The sequence below is a fragment of the Cibotium barometz genome, chromosome 7 (genome assembly GCF_041138505.1).
Source record: "Cibotium barometz isolate CiBa-2024 chromosome 7, ASM4113850v1, whole genome shotgun sequence".
NCBI classification, from domain to species: domain Eukaryota; kingdom Viridiplantae; phylum Streptophyta; class Polypodiopsida; order Cyatheales; family Cibotiaceae; genus Cibotium; species Cibotium barometz.
The window spans coordinates 38384188-38402037 of NC_141052.1; the positions used below are offsets into that span (position 1 = coordinate 38384188).

At 44.0% G+C, this 17850-nt stretch overlaps 1 protein-coding gene across 8 annotated transcripts in view; it reads right to left on the reverse strand.

Moving 5' to 3' along the window:
• Positions 1–2541: 2541 nt before the first annotated feature.
• LOC147636967 (uncharacterized) overlaps positions 2542–17850 on the reverse strand; it is a 48397-nt gene continuing 33088 nt past the window's right edge. Inside the window, exons 2-7 of one of the 8 annotated variants that reach the window (XM_086800561.1) lie at positions 13423–13639; positions 13226–13308; positions 12939–13046; positions 3602–3711; positions 3141–3271; positions 2542–3041 (exon numbers count right to left, since the gene is read on the reverse strand). In XM_086800561.1, the coding sequence (XP_086656687.1) occupies positions 2958–3041; positions 3141–3271; positions 3602–3711; positions 12939–13046; positions 13226–13308; positions 13423–13629 (723 nt within the window). In that variant the 5' untranslated portion in view covers positions 13630–13639 and the 3' untranslated portion in view covers positions 2542–2957. Of the gene's footprint in view, positions 3042–3084; positions 3712–12938; positions 13047–13225; positions 13309–13422; positions 13682–17850 lie in introns of those variants that run through there. The other 7 variants (XM_086800562.1, XM_086800564.1, XM_086800563.1 and 4 more) reach the window with 7 other exon arrangements.

Consider the following 17850-nt stretch of genomic DNA (forward strand, 5'->3'; position numbering starts at 1 on the left):
AGCAAAGTAATGCTCCTAGGAAGCCCCTAAGAACTATGAGATCAATCAAGCCTTTGTAAAGGGCTTTTCTTTGAAGAGGTGCAAGGCAACTCAAGAGGCATTAGACAAGGTATAGCTTACGTAGTTGATTGGGCCACATTTACAAAGTATGCCATGGATACAGTGGAGCTCGATGTGCACTTGGTAGCAAAGAGGAAGAGGTGGGAGGACAACACAAAATCAAATGCACATTTTTCTTCTCCTACCACGACTAATGATGGTGGAACATCTTTGAATGTCAAGTCCATGTATGATCAATCCCAACCAGATGCACTTGCAATAATGACCACCTCAATTGAAGAAATCTCGATAGAGAGAAAGTTGGCTTTGGAGGAGGCTAGGCGTGTGGTTTAAGATGTCAGCCATGACCTACATAAAGAAGAGGGGTTGATATATAGTAAAGAAGTTGGAAGCAATTGCCAATCACACAATCCTCACACATCCAAAAAGGTGGACATCCTCAAGGGAATTGTAGATATGAATTGCATATGAGCTTACCACAGTACTACTAAAGCAAATAGGTGAGAAACTAAAGTTCAAGAGGCTACGCATCTTGTAGTGAGATAAGACATGAGAATTAGAATGTCTCTTTTTAGTTGTCTTTTGTCCAATTTAGAGTTTCTTTTTATAGACTAGATTTGCATCTTGTAGTGAGATAAGACATGAGAATTAGAATGCTTTTTAGTTGTCTTTTGTCCAATTTAGAGTTTCTTTTTATAGACTAGATTTGACAAAAGACCTTCATGGTCTTCACTTATGTATTCACACTAGTCTCAAGAGTCATTTTAGCCTTCCATAGATGTTTATAGAACACTCTCTCCTCGTCGAGACAATTGGCACTAGACGAAGACACAGTGCTGGTATGCACAGGCTCAGTATACATGGCATGCAGATGGAGGCACTCTCTCTGTTTGAGAACGTAGAGGCTCCCTCATTTGAGCTCAACCACACAATAGAGTTGAACAGGGTCTCATCAGGAAGGATATTGTGAGACTGGATACTCAGAGGACCTGGCGTTCACCCGTTCAGCCCATGCGGACGAAGATGGCCTTCTACAAAGATCATCTTCTTTGCTTGACAAAGGACGGTTCCATCATACGCCCATGTTACATGGAGACACATCTATCATTTGGGGTGTGATGTGTGATTGGACAGATTTGCACCTCATCCCATCAGTTGAGAGTGGAGACAGCCATATACAAGTCGAGGGCACCTGCACCAAAGGGCAAGATATGTCAGCTTTGTCATACAGAGGCTAAGACAGAGGCCCCCTATATATGTCGATACCCAATATACTATGAGATCAAGGGGAGGTTCCATTGGCTCTTCCATGACAAATTTGGACCACTTTCTAGGATCATGGATTTCAAAGACCGGAGATGCCTAGGGCTCTTCCTTCTAGAGCTTCGCAAACACAAGGACTCCTTATTGCGGCCTAGACCAACTGCACCCGCCCAAGGACCAGCATAGAGAGCTCTCACTAACTTCTTCTAGACTAGAGCTTCGACGAGAATAGATCCACCCACTACACACTCGACCTCTAGGCTTACGCAAGAGCCTGGCCGAGAGGAGTGACACTAGATTGACAGCCCCGACCCCATGACCCCCCGCCCCCACTCGCATCACCACAAGAGGATCAAAGCCATCATTTCCCACCACCACAAGACTTTCATCGGCTCAACTTTACATCGGGTACCATGATGCAACGCCCTATGCGAGATATTTTAGGGTGATGTGAGAGCTTGACGCTCTTTGTATTAGGATCAACTTTGGCATTTTAGCTCTTGTTCCTTTCTTTTATTTTTAGTACCCTTGATGTATTGATGTATTCTTTTGGTTTAGCTCATTTTGGCCTTTTGTAGATGTTAATATATATTAGCTTACTTTCCTCTCTCTCTCTCTCTCTCTCTCTCTCTCTCTCTCACGCAAGGAGAGGTTGTCTTCACTCTATGAATGCATTAGAAGATCACCTTTCTATTAAGCCCAACAAAATTGGGAGTTGAGGGGAAACCAAGTGGGGATACTTGGATCGGTCTTTCTGTCAAGGAGGTGCTTGGCAAGAGGACGATGGGGACGACGACCATTTTAGGGCAGGTAGGGAGCACCAATGGTACCTTAAGGTACCTTGGGTGCATATTCACCTAATGCCTGCGTACCCAAGGTAAAATCGAGTGAGTATGTACACAAAGTAGAATTGTGTAAACACTATTTTAATATAAGCTTTATTTAGAACGTGTATCGTTGCGACTATTAACTTAAATAAGGTATGAGGCTTATGATTGAATTCCCACTCTCTCTCTCAAAAGAGCTTCACTTCCCTCATTCACTCACTTTGGTCAAAATGGTAAACACGACAAACTTTAAATCTATTCCAATATCCGCGTCTTCGCCTATGTTGACTTCTTAACATAATGTTGATGACAATCATTAAAAAAACCCCAAATCAATTTTCATTCTTGTATTTATTTATGGGAGCTGAGCAAACAACACAATTTATGTTTTTTACGTTTATATAGAATTAGTTCAATTTTGCTTGCTTGCAAGTTGCTCTTGAAGTATGTGTGACTTCTAAAAATTCACATAATTGTGACTTTTTTACAAAAAGGTCACTATTAAGTTGTTAAAGTCAATTTTGACCCTTGACATAAATTTGCACCAAAACATTTAGGGCCCAAGGGTAGTTCTTTAGTATGACAAGTTTCTAACATTTCTCATCAAAACACACTTAGCAATTCTATATTAGTTAAACAATGTTTGCCCTTAAAACACAATGCAAACTCTAGATTGGTTAAGCAATCTTTGCCCTTTATATTAGTTAAGCAATCTTTGCAGTTGAAACATATTAGTTAAGCAACCTTAGCCCAGATAGGATTGAAGAATTGACAATCTTCTTATGTGACAAAGCAAATCTATAATCTTTAATGCAATCCCACCACTATTCGAGCTCCATTAACAAGTGGCTTGTTTGGATTGTTCTCTTGCAACCACGTTGCTAACCATGTCTAAGACACATTAAAGAAATCAATCCTAGAAACAGCCATGAAATTTACTATAGATTTTTATGTAAAAGAATAAGAGAATGCAAGTCATGTAAAGGATACAATAACTTGCAAAGGATCACTATGAGGTTTAGCCTTAGCAAGAGATGTGAGGCCTTTTTTAAGTGTTTCTTTCAAATGCTTGTTGAAGAATTCTTTTGACATTACCTCATCAGGAAGGGGATCCATTATCACTGCGAAGAATATTCAATATAGTAGTAGTACGAATAATAAGGAATCCCACAAAAGACTACAACTCAAAACACACCATAACCATGCCAATCGCGTGTTAGTGCAGTGGTTAGAATGGAGTTCGAGAGTCCCCAGGTTATGAGTTCGAGTCTCCCCTGTGCCTGTGATGGCACTTGTGTGTGTGGTTTCTACTTTCAGCCAAGATCCAAAAACACACACACACACACACACCCCATAACCATAAAAGTTAAATGGTTGAATCCAATCCAAACTGTCAAAACACACAGTCAATTGACCAAAGCAATCAATCAAAACAAGTTTAGAATGACTACCTGTCGGAAAAAAAAACGTGATTTCTCGCTTTGCTTCTTTACAAGAGTTACTTCCATGCACAGCATTTTGTATTATGTTAGTGCCATAAAGAGCACGTAAGCTACACACACTTAGGCACATAGAGCATCAGTTCATTGAAACCATATAAACAAATGGTGCGTTGGCAAAGATTAACCAAAAGACATTCATGTTTTGCAACTACGAACTTCAAAAAGATCAGAGATCCACAATCTCGTAACAGTTTCATTCCTTCTACTATGTGGCACCATGTTAACCTAAAGCAATATAGGGTCCATTGTTGGAGCAATGCCAAGATGGTAGTTTGACAGCCATAAAAAGTCACTAGTTATTGTTTAAGATAATCTCCTTACCCTTGATCCCTTTGAGATTAATGACCTGGTCATGGCCATAGCTGATGTTTCTATGTTTACTGCTGCTATCTAAGGCCTTCACATCCATGGACCCAGAAATTACAAAAATAGAGTGAAGTATTCCATGGCCATTCCCCATCCATTACTGATTGTGTGAGAGTCGTGCAAAGTGGAATCACCCCCTAAAGCCTAGCGAACAAGAGGCTGGCTAGGTACTTGCACACAAATGTACGATTCTTAAAGCCCCTCTTTAAATCTACCATTTCTTTCATTTTGATCACAACCTTTTTTCTTTCAAGGTCTCAGTTGCCCCCTTCTTGCTTTGTATTCTTCTAGCACAATATGACACAAAGCGCTATTTATTAGCTTGGTGAATAATGCATGTGTCACATGAGTGCTAACAATGGAAGACTTACACATGACTTACACTAAGCAAATTTGATTAACACGAGTCTAGCAAACACACAAATAAGAGACAGACTAGATGCAGCCCTAATTTATTGTATATTCCAAAACATGATCATATATACAATGTACTTAGATCCTACTACTGCATGCCTATCTACCCATGCATACCAAAAGGTGTCTTTCTGAATTCACGGCTTCTCTAGTGATCCAGCTGCCTTGGTTGCTGCTGCCCTTGGTCTTGGACTACAACCTTTGCCTCTAAATGCTCATGAATGACCTTTGACCTCCCTTTATATAGGGATTAGATGCCAAGTTATATTAAGGTCAGCCATCCATTTTCAGGTCATAAAACATCATCAAAAAAGCCATAAAACATGGTCCTATTGTGCCCAAATAAATGCCCCAACCATAGGTGCATGTCTTGGGTATCTTCAGGAGCCTATAGGGCTGTCAAAACTGCCCTGAACGGTCTATACTCTTCCTCAAATCTTGCCCTTGAGGTGGCTGCAAGTAGGAAACAGCCCCAATGGCACTCACACGGGTAATGCACGTGACATCCCCTGTTGCCAAACTTGGAGCATTGGGCCAGGTCATGCACTTTTGCTCCACTTCTATTCTGGTCCATTTGTAGGCTCTGCTCCATATCCACTAGCTCGATCTCCAAGCTCTCTCGCTTTGCAACTTCATCCTCCTCATCAAATTCGGACTCCTGGAACTGATAGGCTAACCCCATCTTCCTCCTCTCAGGATTCAAAGAGATCTACCTTCTGGCTCTCTAGTTCAGGTTCCAGTTTTAAATCAGGTTTGGGCTCGAGAGTTGGCAATTAGAATCTCCCCATATGTGATAGTGTCACCTCGCAGCTCCTCCTGCCTTGGAAGCTCTCCCTCACTTGGATCAACACTCTCGGTCTCAGGCTACTACCTAACCCTAGACAACTCCATCTTGTCACTTACCCATGCTGCCACTCGCTTCATCACACGATCTATCACCATCTTGGTGATCTGGGCTTCCCATTGCTCTTCTCGAAACCATGCTTCATATCCTGGACTGAGAGTTAGATCCCTTCTTGGAAACCTGCAACCCCTTCTTCTTGCCTTAATCCTTGTACCATGGCTACCAGACTGAGCATCTGGGGGCTTCATACTCCATGATACCCACCTGGGGGCTCTATACCCCATGGCTTCCCTTCTTCTAGCACCACCAGGATACCTGATGTTGAAGAACCACTTGGCTGCATTTTCCTATCTGAACCAAAAACAGCCACTTTTGTACTGTGCGTTTTCCAATTCAGCACCTCTAGGGCTTCCACCAGGCTTTGATACCAACACAACATGCGAAAGAACTGCCTGTATTAAGAACTGTGCAAAACTCAAAGATGGACAAAGAGAAGAGAGAGAGATGTTGCTGAAACAGTGGTTTCTGTATATATGTATCAAGATGTACATAGATCCTAGCCATCATGTCCTCCAAAAGGTAAACACTTAAGCCTAAGACCTGTCCCACAACCTATCATCCTACATCTACCCGCGACTGCTGTCAGCCAGGTCTTTGGACAGCAAATTACCAAAATCCCATAAATAGGTTGGTCAATACCTAAAAAGGCTCCCAATCCTAGCTAAAATAAGAGAGTTAAGTATGTCCACATCTCTGCATATGATGCAAATGGCTATTGCAAACCCTAAACCCCAATCCTCAATACAATTTGGGGTGAAAATGCAAATCCTAATGCATGAATCTGGTTGAAGGAATTAACGCACGTGTAAAAAGCTCCTCTAGGTAACCTAACGCACACGCAAAAACTGGCTACAAGGGGAAAACACATACCCTAATTGGTTGCTGCTAACACCTGTAAACCCTAATCAGCCTAGGAGAAACCTAGACGCTTTGATACCAATGTCACATGAATGCTAACAGCTGAAGACTGAAACACATGATTAACACTAATACAAATGATCTGGAAAAAACACGAGAGGAGCGAGAAAAGAAAGAAAGAAATCAAACGTCTTCTAAAGACCCAATGGGTCTGCCAATGAGGTGATAGCTCAAGTGGTGAAGGTGTTTGCCTAGGACCAACAGGTCCTGGGTTCAAAACCCCCTTGGTGCTTCCTCGGCGGCACCGTCTACGGGTGGATAAATAAGTGCCTACGGGCAGCTGTCTACGGACAGTGAAATTTGGTAACTATGGGAGGATCTTGGGCCAAAGGCTAGTTGATAAATTAAAAAAATAAGACCCAATGGGTCTATGAGACCAAAATGATACAATGCTATCCATGGTATGTCTCATGATGGAAAAGGAAAACAAAACAAGTACAACTAACATCTCTCTGAAAGTAGAGGTTGACACAATGATCATCAGTACATGGAATATATAAGCACTAGTACAACAGAATCTCATCATGGAGTGCCTCAGAATATGAAGCAACATGGGCACACCATCCTCCAGTAGAGGGTACACCTCTCTCAAGTATGTCGAGCATGGGGTTATTGACTATGGCCAAGAGGTCCCCTTCTGTCACGGTACGTGAGAAGGTGGCGTGGTGGCGATGGAGCATATCCTCGATCTGGAGCTGATGGAGGATCGTGCTTGGCGTCCTGTGGACTGGGGACGCTAGGTATGTCGAAGTGCGCAAGCCTGTTCCCAAGTGACTCCTTGAGGACGGGTGGAGTTGAGGTATCCTGTGGTGGACCCTCTACCATATCCCTCAGCAGCCGCTCATACCACAGCCACAGGAATCTGCCCTACCACCTCGATGATAGAGAGAGCTATCCGCCGGTTACAGCATGGGAGATCGGCTGACCACACAGGTATACAGAGTGAGCATCTTATTTATGCAGCTGACACACTGGGACCCTTTGTTGCTCACCTCTTTAATAGGGCACTAGTGGAGGGCCTACCAGCAGCTGAGTGGACTATGCACACCATCGTGCCTCTCCACAAAGCGGGAGACATGCTAGACCCCAACAGCTACAGGACTATCATGATTGGTCATACATTGGCCAAACTTTATGGCGCAGTGCTCAAGGCAGAGTTGAGCTCATATGCAGAGAAGGAGGGACTGCGAGCACCAGGGCAGGCTGGATTCCGACGAGCTTTCTCCACTATTGACCATATACTCACTCTGAGATGTCTGATTGACCAAGCTAGGGTGCGGGAGAAGAGATTATAATGCTGCTTTGTGGATTTCCGCAAAGCATTTGACACAGTGCTACGAGAGAGACTCTTCCAGCGCCTACAGTCATTGGGGATCCCATCAGAGATGGTTTGGGGCATCTATGCTTTATATGAGCAGGTCTTCGGGCGCAAGGGGGCTATTTGATGTTATTGCTAGCACCATAGGTGCGAAGCAAGGATGCCCACTCTCTCCTACACTATTTGGGCTATACATCGATGAGGTGGCTGACTTCATTGGTCACAGTGGTGGGGACAGGGTAGACATCTCAGGTACTACAATCCACATTATGCTATATGCAGAAGATATTATTATGGTCTCTGAGTCGCGGATGGGACTACAGCACCATCTCCATGCACTCCATGACTTCTGCACACAAAGGGGGCTTACAGTGAACCTTGGGAAGGGGCTTATAGTGAACCTTGGGAAAACCAAGGCCATGATTTTCCACACCTCAGGGCCGGTTCGACGACATGCCATCTTCACACTAGCAGGAGGACAAGTAGAGGTGGTAGACTCATATGCGTACCTGGGGATTACATTTACGACTCCGCCAGGAAGATTTACTATGGCACAGGCAGCCAGGGATAGACTCACACGAGGGTATGCAGCTCTGGCCATGCTAGAGAGACAGTGTCACCACGCACGCTTCCAAGAGCCCCGCACGAAGAGGTGGTTGTTTGACACACTAGTCACCCCTGCTTTGATGTGTGCTGCAGCAGTATGGGCACCTAGGCTCGCCACCTCCACATGGTCTCAGATAGAGAGGCCTCAGATTCTCATGCTCTCACGGATGATCCGCAGCAAACCCTCCGTCCCACATGACATTGTCTGGACAAAGTTTGCTGCACCTCCTATGCTAGTAGAGGCCCTCTTCCAGACGATCTGCTTCATACAAAGGATCGGAGATATGCCATCAGATCAACTCTCACATAGAGCTTTTGAGGCGTCCAGGCAGCTCGCACAGAGTGGCGATAGGAGATCATGGTATTCACAAATGATACAGTGGCTCACTCAACATGGTCTTGACATAGATCACCTGCCACCTTTCCAGTATGATATACATGCACCACACATCCAGCTCTCTCACAGTGAGAGGAACAGAGTCCTTCGGTAGGATTTATGGCAGCGATACACTCAAGAGACTTGGATTACACTCAGTCAGCCTCTACCGCCGAAGATGCTATACTACAAAGATCAGTTTATGCGTATCTCAGCGGATGGATTCATACAGAGACCTGGATACATGGATGTGTACATGCCTCACAGTGCCCGAGTGGTGATTGGCCAGCTCAGAGTGTCATCACACCAGCTTGAGATTGAGGCAGGTAGGGCAGCACGGATCCCCAGAGTAGAGAGGATATGCAGACTATGCCAGGAGGAGGTTGAGAGGCAGGAACATTATGCATGCAGGCAGAGCATCTAGTGTCATTAAAGAGAGATACACCACCATCTTCAGTGGACATCCCTCACTCCGCCAGATCATGGAGTCCGCAGACCAGCGCAGATTTGGCCAATTCTTGCTAGAGAGACAGCGCCACGGAGAGACACTGCTACGGACTCATACCACAGGGAGAGGTGGGCGACAGCTCAAGCTCACTGATTTCTTCCAGAGATCTATCCCAGTGCCTATCCTGACACAAGAGGGGGTTACACTTCAGCGCGCTGCGGACCTCCGAGCATGACAGAGACCGAAAGCACCAGGCTACCAGACTCCCAGACTACATCAGAGGGAGATCACAGAGATACGGGCTCGACATCAGCACCATATCTAGGAGCAGCTAGCTCACTTACACTCACACCCGGAGATCATGCTCCGAGGTATTTTTGCCTCGCCATCGCCTATGTATCACATATTACACCCCCATTGTGGTACTAGTTGAAGCTAGACAGATCTGCATTGCATTCTTGTATACCCTGCGCATAAAGGTTGCATATTGAGCCTCTAGCAGTAGTGCTCCATCCATCACACTCCCCCACTAGCTCAATACTTTCATAGTTTATTTATGTTCATTTTGTCCTTTGTTTTCTGGACATCCAAAAGACATTGACAGTTGTACATTGATTTGTCTCGTAGGTCAAGTTCGGCCTCTAGTAGACATTAATACAGCTGTCTTTCTTTCTTTCTTTCTTTCTTTCTTTCTTTCTCTCTCTATGGGCCTTTTGCGAGGACCGGAACCTCACTGTGAACCTTGGCAAGACCAAGGTCATGATCTTGAACACCTCCCCACAGTGGATAGGTAGATCTGCAGTACAGTTTACATATAGTAGAGAGCCTGTGGAGTATGTTACCTCATATGTATACCTTGGGATCACTTTTGTTGGACCTCAGTTCTCGATGCGGAAGGCGGCCGAAGCTAGATTGATGAGGGGATATGCAGCCCTTCGCACGCTAGAGAGGCAATGCTGGCAGATACAGTTTCAGGAAACGAGGACGAAGCTTTGGCTACTTGATACTCTAGTTACACCTGCACTACTGTATGGTGTCCCCATCTGGGTCCCAGCTTATACCACAGGAGGAGACAGAGGAAAGAGCCCGCCAAGACAGATACAGATGAGGTATATGATGGGTGGAAGCCGATGGAGAGGCCCCTAGTGGCGATGATCTCGCGCATGATTAGGAGGAGTAAGCCATCAGTGCCACATGAGATTGTGCGGGCAGAGATGGGGGCTGCACCGATAGTGACAAAGGCTCATTTCCAGACAGTGACATACTATCACAGGCTATGGGAGCTTCCACTAGATAGATGCCCCCGGCTAGCCCTGGAGTCCTCGAGACAACTGACACTCGAGGGAGATACCAAGTGCTCGTATGCACATGTAGGCACTTGGTTTGGCATGCACGGCATGCAGATGGAGGCACTCCCCCGTTCTAGTACAACATAGAGGCCCCGTCATTTGCTCTCAGCCGCACAAAGCGGAACAGGGTTATCAGGAAGGACATTGTCAGACTGGATACCCAGAGGACATGGAGTTCACCTACTCGTCCCCCACTGGGGACGAAGATGGCCTTCTACAGAGATCACCTCCTGTGCTTGACAGAGGATGCTTTCATCATCCACCCATGCTAGGTGGACACACACCTAACTTTTGGGGTGAGTTGTGCGATCAGCTAGAACCGTACCTTGTCCCACTAGCTAAGAGAGGAGACTGCCAGATATGGGCCCAGGGCGGCCGCACCAAAGGACAGGATATGCCAGCTCTGTCACGCAAAGCCCAAGACAGAGGATCATTACATATGTCGATGCCTTGTATACTATGAGATTCGGGGGAGGTTCCACTGCCTCTTCCGAGCTGGGTTTGGACCAATTTCCAGGATCATTGACTTCCCGGATTAGAGATGCCTAGGACTGTTTCTTCTAGAGCTCCGCAAACACAAGGAGTAGGGAGTCCTTAGTGAGATCCAAATCAATTGTACTTGCTCAAGGACCAGCACAGAGAGCTCTCACCAACTTCTTCCATACCAGCACTCCAAGGGCCGATCCACCCACCATACCCGGACCACAAGCTTGTACAGGAGCTCGGCCGAGAGGTGTGACACTCGACAAAGCCACTGAGTTATGCAGAGCTTGACGCCCCATACCCCATGGCCCTCGCCCACGGCCACAACACCACAGGAGGATCCGGGCCATCATCTCCCATCGCTAGCTCAGTTTTACCACCTTGAGCACCATGTCATAGCGGCCCATGAGGGATGTATTAGGGTGATATGAGAGCTCTCTGCTCATGTACCTAGATCAGATTTTATAGTTCTAGATTTTTGTTATCTTTCTTTATTACTATTTTGTACCCAGGAGGATACACCTCATGGATATGATGTAACCTTTTGGTCTCATAGGTCATTTTGGCCTTTTGAAGACGTTAATACAACTTTCTTTCTTTCTTTCTCTCTCACTCACTCTCTCTCTCTCTCTAGCCATTGGGCGACTAAGGGTCTCATCACACCAACTAGAGATCGAGACTGGGAGAGCAGCACGCATCCCTCAAGCAGAGCGCATTTGCAGATTATGCCAGACGGGGGTAGAGACAAAGGAGCATTTTGTTTGCCAGTGTGGTGCTTTGCAGGAGATCAGGGCATGCTATCCTGAGGTTTTTAGAGGGACCACATCACTTAGACAGATCTGGGAGAGATCGGACCAGAGACAGCTAGGCAGACTACTACTAGCACTACAGAGACACAGGGAGATCTTACTTCAGACACCCGCACATCATAGCCAAGGAAGACAGTCCCAGTTGACTGACTTCTTCCAGAGATTGGCACCAATAGCCCAGCCACACACATTGGGAGTGACATCTCAGCGAGCGGAGGAGATTCGAGCTAGGCGACGACCCAGACTAGCCGGCTACCAGACACCACGGCTACACCACAGAGAGATCACGGCCATCTGGTCTCGACACCAGCAGGAGGTCCAGGAGCAACTGGCACATTTTCGCTCTGATCCAGGACGCATGTTCCAGACATTTACGGCATCCTCAGATCGGATGTATGACATATTGTACCCAGACTATGGGACTGGATGGAGTTAGGAGTAGATAACATATCATACTTGTATCACCCCTTCAGCATATAGAGATGCATTAGTAGCCCTAGTACTCCATCCACACCCTCTCGTTTGTACACCACTATTGAGTCCCCTATGGTCATGTTGTCATACTTGTACATTTTATTCTCACTCCACATTTTCCTCTTGATGACTGGAGGAACATCATTGTACTACTTGTTTGTCTTATAGGCCAATTTTGGCCTTTTGTAGACGTTAATATATCTTTCTTTCATTCACAGCCTCAGCATCGGCGATGTATGATATCTTATATCCCTCTTATGGCACTGGATGGAGTTAGACATAGATCTGCATAGCATGCTTGTACTACCCCTTCAGCATATAGAGATGCATCTTGCCTTAGCACTCCATCCACATCCCCACCCCCCCTTATATTGTTCGTATATGGGCTCCACCGATCCATGATGATTCACAGTTGTATCCAGACACATGCACACTTTTTCTTTTCTTTCTTTTCTTCCGATGACCGGAAGAACACAGTTGTATTATTTTTTGTCTCATAGGCCGACTTTGGCCTCTCGTAGACGTTAATATATCTTTCTTTCTTTCTTTCTTTCTCACACACACACACACATACAAGTGTGGGTAAATAAATAAAAATGGGCTACCCCTTCTATCACCCAAGTGTGGTATTTGGTTAGCTTATGGAGTTGTTATTCAACACGTCCCGTGTTCAAATCTCACTCCCGTGGGATAGATCATATTTGGTCTCTTGGGATTGTTCCTACGATGTTAAAAAAAGCTTCTTTCTTCCTTCTTCTTCTTCTTCTTCTTCTTCTTCTCTCTCACATACAGACACCCCGTTTGTTATGTAATAGGCTTACCTTGATGGTGACTCATGCCGAGCAATATCTGGATTAGTTGGCCCAATAAGGGAGGCCCATTCTTGAACCGCATTCTTCTTTCCCAAGACAAATGCATAAATGATTCCACTGCATATTGAACAAACCATAAGAACATGAATGCAAGGAAGAACAGAAATCACGACTACAAGGATACATGTGGAAGTGGAAGCCTTGGCTTACATGTTGAGGAATCAAACACTATACACACTTGTATGTTTGATTTTTATATTGTTTTGCCATACTTCATAAGTTTTGAGGTGAAGAACCTGCTTATAAATCGCGCAAGCTTCTCGAATGAGTCGCTTCCTTCAAGGTGCTCATAAAACTCCTCAGCTCTCACACGTGTGAGCTGATATAAAGAGAACTCAGAATTGAAGTTAAGAGAAAACACTTCTCCATTACAAAAGGCATTAGTTTGCATGAATAAAAAATTTGGTTTTACCTAATGATCATAATCTCTCACTTTATTAGACAAGTGCAGTGAAGACAAGGGGCTAGCCTGGATGTGAGTAGATGTCACGATAATAAAACCATGTTTATCCATAGTGTTCATAATTTTCTCAAGGTGGCCTGACTGAACTGCATCTGGCTTGACCAGCGCCAAAGTGAGCTCCGTTTCGGGCGTGTCCAAAAATGTGGTGGGAGGCAGACATGGATGAGCAATTTCCATTTGAAACCTTCTGTGTGTCAAAATTAGTTCATGTCAAATAGGGAGAGCACACCTGATTTCCATACACTTTCAGTACTTTATATCGTATACCCCATGTATTGTCTTTGATGTTACAAGGAAGACACTTTCAATACTTTATATGATATGCCCTATATATCGTCTTAGATGTTAGAAGGAAGAATAATTACATAACATTCTAATTAATAACACTAAATGGTAAGGGGGTCGAAACAAGCCAGCACTTCCTTTAGTGAACATTCCACCACTAATGCAGGAGCAAAAAGAGGCTCTGTGTCACCAAAGTGTCAAAATACAAGTTGCTCATATGCAAAAACTCAACGCACAACGCGAAGGGGGAAAAAAAAGTTTTTTTTTTTTAATGCAAACACCCCCCCTCCAATAAAAGAGTGATGTGGCATTGATGACATGGTGATGGTGACATGGCACTGGCACATGGCAAGATTGCAGTGCAAGGTCACCTTATAGGCTTGGAATGATGCAACTTGATTTTGGAAAGCAAAAGATTAAAAGCTTTTTAAATACTAAAAAGAGAGCTTTTATTATTAAAAAGATGCTTTTTGGACTATAAGAGTTTTACAGCGCTTTTCTCAAGTGCTTTTAAGCAAGAACTATAAATTCAGCTATTCTCTCATTGTTGAGACATGTAAAAAGACAAGAGAGCTCTCTAGCTCTAAGAACTTGTACTCTAAGACTCCTCCAAGGAGTTTTATCTAATATGGGGGTGATCATCCCAAAGCTATTTCAAACCCTAGTGTGGTGTCTTATCTCTCTACTTTCTCTCTTTTGTTTATCTTTTGTTTATTTTCAGATTTTCTCAAGGTTTTACGCGTGAAATTGTTGTTTTCTTGAAGATAAGCTAATTACTCATGCCCGTGCCCTTACGAAGGCCTCTTTTAGAGATGAACACAATCCAACAGTTAATCATGGTTGTCAAGATTGAAATGGAGAATCCTTCTTACACTACTAGATTCAAGGGTAACTTCGGTTATTGTGGATAGTTTATTTGTGATTTTGCTAGTTACTGATCTAAAAACCATCCACAAAGAAATTTCGTCAAGGTTGTCACTTCAATTGCAATCCATGTTTGTCATAGCCGAGTGCTAATAACTAGTTGCATAGAGACTATTCGTAGTTGTTGTTACTTTCTTGTACAATCATTGATTTGCTTGTTTTGACTCTAATGATTAAGGAGCCTTGGTTTCACAATCTGGTCCCCGGGTTTAATCTGTTGTACAAAGGGATCATGGAGGAGATTGGGCACATTTCCATTGTAGTGCACGGTACTCTTGGAGGTACTTTTTTGAGCATCCTTTGATAAAGGTTATGGCTTTACACTGGGGTTTTAGTGAGGCTCCAGGTATGGTGGTAACTTTGTGGCTCACATGAGTACAAGCCACGAGGAGCATAAGTCTTGACTATGATCAAGACCAATTCACGTTTGTGATTTGATACACTAATGTGATTTCTCTATGGTCACATGAGATAACTTTACAGTTATCCGCATGTGGAGGATGGGTCTCTGTCTAATTGATTTTCCTTGAGATGTACTAGTTTTACTAGTATTTGTCTGGTCTTCTGAAGTGTGCAAGTTGAAGTTCAACAAAATAGATTACCCTCTCTGTTTTACTAGTATTTGTCTGGTCTTCTGAAGTGTGCGAGTTAAAGTTCAACAAAATAGATAACCCTCTCTGTGATCGAAGGGTCATGAATGAATCATGTGATGTGGTTGCTTCAAGGAGTATACCACATGTTGTACAATAGATAAGGATGATGTCTTTATGACATGGTGACCCTTATCTTACTTCCAGGATACCTTTGGCTCACATATATGTTTAGCCCAAGTTTACAGCAGATGTTGGATGGTCTCTCACTTGACGGATCGGTACATTTGTTGCATTGCTTCTCGTGGGACATTCTCTACTTAGCCTCATCTCAATGTTTCTCGATGAGAGATGCTATAGCTTGGTATGTAAGAAGACATTCTTTGATAGAACCACTTATCCATGGATTTTGGATCTACTGGATGGGGCATGTACATTGGGGTGGGTGGAAACAAAGGGTGGAAAGGGGGTGAATTTCCTCGGTACAATTGGGAAATTTGTTGTGCAGGGATTTATTGTCTCTTACATGGAGAAGTGTGATTCTGTCCTAGGTAATATTTGGGATTTTTTAGGATTCTTCTCCTATTATTTGGACACTTTTCCACGGGTCTTTTGATTGGAATGACAAGCTATTAGTGCTCTTCACAGATTCCTGTGTAGGACTTAGTTGTGGTAGCAATACTCAGCGACTGGTTAGCCATTTATGGCTATGCTCGGTGCTAGTGAGTAGCTACGGGCACAATGTTCGTTGGGGTATTGACATAGTTTGTCATTTTTTGGTGGTATGGGATGCTAGATATGCTGCATATAGGATTTCCGGATGCATCCATATTTCTATTTGGGTGTTAGTTGACCGAAGGTGAGACGCCGATGGCTTCAGGAGATACTGCCTCTAGCTACCACTTAAATAAAGAGCCACTCTGACCAAAGCCTCTCACCCTGGGATGAATCCTACTGATCTTGAAGAATGTAAGAGCCTTATCCAAGAAATTCTAGCTAAAGGATTGATTAAAGAAGCAGATTCACACTGATCCTCTCCTGCTTTCTTCATCGACAATCATAATGATATCAAAAGAGGGAAAGAGAGAATGGTGATATAGTACAATAAGCTAAACCAGCATCTGACAGCTAAAAGGTGTCCTATCCCCAACAAGGACGATCTGATCAAGTCAATCTTTACTGCTAAATGGTTCTCTCAGCTAGACATAAAGTCTGGTTTTCATCAAATCACACCACCGTGAGAGGAGTCTATCACAAGCACCACAGCCCAGCAAAAATAACAATAGAAGGCACCAGAACACCCAGCCACTATTCGTTGGTACTGATTGGCCCAACTTAAACTCAACCAGAGTTAACTCTCCACCTGCAGCCTTTTCACCAAGAGCACTCCATCCATGTAACACACAATTGAATCAAAACACAAAAGAAGTCTTTAATACCACACAACTTGGTTCTCTGTGTACTCAAAGAAGACTGTGCAGCACGTAACAAACCTTCAATCTAGATGATTGAAACAAGCAACAGATCAAAAGAAACTCTTACACACATGACCCCAAAGAAACCCAAACTTATATTTTTTCAAACTTCCACAAGATCATCAACAACTATATAATTTGCAGCAACTGTCTGCAGGCTTCACTCGCTAATACAACGGGGAGATGCTTGAGCAATCCTCAAGTCTGGTCCAAGTTCCAAGAATATTGCACTATGAGAGGTTCTGGGACACAATCTCCCACACAAAACCCTCTCCCACTCCTGTAATTCCCTGCTCTGGACGGATCTTAGTCTTCTCTCACAAACCCCACGTCACCATTCACATGGAACAAATCCTCAAATAACCAGCTTCACAACAATCTCACAAAACAGAACCAGCTCTCTTAGCAATCGCTTCGTCCACACCAACGCTCTCACAAAATGCTATCACTCCCCCCTCCTTGCGCAACTATGCTCTATCGCCATGCATACTCTCACCTACTCTACCCAATTCTGTCAACTAGCCACCATGCAACAGTCCTAACATCAACTTATTACAACAAGTTACCAATGCCCAGCTACCCATGCAAGATCCTATGTTTCGTAAGGTCTTTGATCATACCCAATGTATTATTTTCTTTTCTTGGGGTTGGGGTGAGCATCTTCATGGAGCATATCCCCTTGGACACAGAAAACCTATCAATGCGTTGATTTTTTAATCAATTACAGGAAAGAGGGAAAAATGGATTGGGGCTCGTAGATGATCGGAGTGCTGTTGTTGTTGCGGATTGATTGCATCTATGATTGGGGTGGTGAAACTCTTTGTTTCATCATTGGTAAGGTGAAGCTATTATGTTTTGCCTTTGCTCAGTGGTTTTGGGAAACCAGATGGATGGATCTTGAGCCCCTCATATATATTCTGCAGAGATTCTATCAGCAGTGATAGTATTTCAATGGATTTCATGGGTAGATTTATTCTTCTGTGAAGGGTTAGTTCATGTGCCGGATAGCGCTAGAAATTTAAATATTTGGGGTCCGCAGACTAGCAAATGATGGACTTGTAAAACATATATGAGCTGGTATGGGATGCTAGGGTCTACTTCATGTGCAGTTTACTTAGTCGCGG